At 33.1% G+C, this 3,329-nt stretch overlaps 1 protein-coding gene across 1 annotated transcript; it reads left to right on the top strand.

The window, feature by feature from the left end:
- The first annotated feature begins 593 nt into the window (after positions 1-593).
- LOC132174408 (bidirectional sugar transporter SWEET4-like) lies at positions 594-3,101 on the top strand. Its single transcript, XM_059586069.1, has 5 exons — positions 594-636; positions 790-826; positions 1,344-1,722; positions 2,314-2,433; positions 2,928-3,101. Exons 1-5 carry the CDS (start codon positions 594-596, stop codon positions 3,099-3,101), a joined length of 753 nt encoding a protein of 250 aa, XP_059442052.1.
- The last annotated feature ends 228 nt before the right edge of the window (positions 3,102-3,329 follow it).

Genomic DNA, 3,329 nt, shown 5'->3' with positions numbered 1-3,329 from the left:
ATTCAATATTGGCTCCTTTAGCAATACGGCAACATATGAAAATTCCATACTAGTGCACCGGGAAATTCGATCTCTTTCTTGTCGTTGTAAGCACGTCAAAAAAGAAATTGCTACGAAATTTAGTATATATATATATATATATATATATATATAGATCTAGTCATAAATAATTTTTGGGATAAAAAAAAACACCGGATTCTATTTCGATAGAGGATTGAGTAGAAAATTAAAATCTAGTATGAAACAAGTATTTTTATTCTTTTCTTTTGTTTATATTTTATTAACACTAAATTGATACTAGCTATATTATTTATATATCAATTTAATATAAAATTTTAGTATATTTTGCATTTATGCTAGGGTATTGAGTATCTTGAAGGCAGTGCCATTTCTCTCTCTCTACGTACATGTCATGCAAGTGACCAAGCAGTTTTGGATGCCATCAAAAATCTAAGCTTATAAATATAGAACCTTAATTCCTACTTCAACATTTATATCTCTCTCTCTTTCTCTCTTTTAACGTGAAAAAAACTCACTTTTCATTTAGATTTGTCATTGTTCTTCTTCAGCTCCAGGCTCCAGGCTCCAGCAACATGGTTTCTACAGAAGCTGCTCGAATGGCCGTTGGTGTTCTAGGTGGGTTACTTAGTTTAATTTCTAAAATATATATTCTATTATTGGCTAGACTTCCTAGAGAATTACTTTGAATTACGTATTATTAATTACCATTTTCTTGTTCAGCTAATTAAATTCAAACTGATGATATGGGGTTCTTTTGTTTGTTTTCAGGAAACATTATCTCACTTTTCTTGTTCTTGTCCCCAGTGTAAGCTTGCTTTCCATATATATACAAATGCCACTGATTTTTGGCACTCCCAGTATTTTACCCCCATAACAAGAATTTAAGCAAAAAAAAAAAAAAAGACAATTTTGTCTTTTTGGATGGCTTGAAGGGCATTATTGGCTTTCCAGTACCGCTAATCAAGAGGTTTAACGTAAATTGAGGCATTAATCAACCTTAATTGCTATCTCCTTCCTTTGGAAAGATCAAACAATCAAATAATCAAACTCAAAATCTTCTTGTATCCTTTTATTTTTTATTATTCTTTTATTTTTTTTTAACAATGTGGAACCCCTTTAAGATAGGACAACTTTGTGATCCTTCCATGTCGGGTAAACGTTCCTAAATACACGACTCCACGCGCAAGAGTTGCGTATCGGCCGAATGAATTTGGACAGTCAATCTTGTAATATTAACTAAATAAGTTGCTTATTTGAGCTAATCCTTGGGGGAATGAATTTTATTTTTAAAACTATTAATGATAATGGCATTTACTTTGTAGGCCAACTTTTGTTCAAATATGGAAGAAAGGGTCAGTGGAGCATTACTCACCAGTACCATACCTTGCAGCCCTAGTCAATTGCTTGGTCTGGACCTTGTACGGCATGCCCATGGTGCACCCCCACAGCACCCTGGTGCTGACCATCAACAGCTCCGGGACCACCATTGAGCTCACGTACATAGTTCTGTTCTTCATCTTCTCCAATAGGAAAATGAGGCTCGGAGTTTTGCTGGGCCTACTTGTTGAATTGATATTCACCGGCGTTCTCACAACTTTGGTTTTAACCCTAACCCATTCGCATAAGGAGCGGTCTTTGATTGTAGGCATCATATGCATTTTGTTCAACGTCATGATGTATGCTTCCCCATTGGTTGTAATGGTTAGTCAATCTACTATATATTACCCTATATGCAAATATGGTACTGATTTTTGGTGCAATTATTTTTCTGCTTTTGTTTTGATCCTATGAAATTAATGTTGGAGTTTCACATGCATGTGTTGGAATCTAAGATATATTGATCAGTTATAATCACCATAGTGAATAGTCAATGTAATAACTTTGTTTAGGATAAAATGATGACCTAACAAATTAATTATATCAAAAAGTAAAAACATGCATGTCGACTATTTTAATTAAAATAGAAAAAAGGTGGATCAGATAAATCGGAGACGGAGTTTGGAGTACTCATGATCTTTGTTATGATATTATGATAAATAACTAATTATTTTAAAAATTTAAGCTGTTAAAAAATTATAAAATTTAATTATTTAATTAATACTTTAACAATAAATATGTGTGACAAACGGACATGTATTCACATTCGACGCTGAATTCATATATTTGTTTTAATTTGGTAATTATTTGATAGTTGTTGCGTACTTCAGTTCTTGAGGAACTAAGCTCAATATTATTATTATTTTGATCGTTGTAATTTGTCTATTGATGAAGATGCTTTTGTGTGTGGTGCAGAAATTGGTGCTTACCACAAGAAGTGTGGAGTATATGCCTTTTTCCCTCTCCTTCATTTCCTTTGTCAATGGTCTTATCTGGAGTACTTATGGTCTTATTCAATTTGACCCCTTCGTCCTTGTAATTTCACATACTCAAACAATCACATACTCAAACAACCCCAAATGATCTTAAGCAAAGAAAAAAAAAATGTTGTGATTTTCTGTTCGAAAAATGGAACATAAACTTCGAAGTGCATATTTCTTAAGGTGACAGTAAAATTTATCATTAAATTTTGGATGAATCACCATTATATTTTAGATCCAATAGTGATTTTCACTGCTACATCGAGCATGCAATGTGTACTTGCCAATAAATGTAGCATTCCTTTTTTTTTTTTTTTTTTTTTATAAGAGAAATACATTAACGGGCAACAATTCAAAACAAAAAATACTCTTTACACATAAGAATATAAAAATGAGTTTTACCTTTATATCAGATCAGAACATTTAAAAAAAAAAAAAAATCTTCCAAAACACATTAACAATCATAAATCACTTGCTTCTTGTGATCATGAGAATGACAATATTATATTGGGTTTTATCTAAAAATTGAGCCTGTGGATTTGATCTCAGGCACCCAATGTGGTGGGAACAATGTTTGGGCTGGCCCAATTGATTCTCTATGCCACTTTCTACACATCAACAAAGCGACAGATTGCAGAAAGGAAGGACAAAGCTGGCCAGGTGGATCTGTTAGAGCTGGTTGTGGATGGAGAAGACACTAAGAAGGTTGGCAGTGCATCTTAGACTAGTGAAGTCTCTCTCATCACCACCGTCAGATGACTAGAACCCACCACTTTCAGGAACTGTTATTAGTCGTGTGTGATATTCTATATATATCTCAAACAAATGTTGTTTCTTTCTTGTGTTCACCAACTATCATATTGCAGTAATGAGTTAATTATACTTTGTCGTTTCATTTTTGTTTTTGACAATTTTAAAGGTTCCGATCAAGGCTGGAATTAGAATTTTAGG

The sequence above is a fragment of the Corylus avellana genome, chromosome ca3, assembly GCF_901000735.1.
Source record: "Corylus avellana chromosome ca3, CavTom2PMs-1.0".
NCBI lineage: Eukaryota > Viridiplantae > Streptophyta > Magnoliopsida > Fagales > Betulaceae > Corylus > Corylus avellana.
Note: the sequence above shows the minus strand (reverse complement) of the source record. Positions and strands in the feature narration are given on the sequence as shown.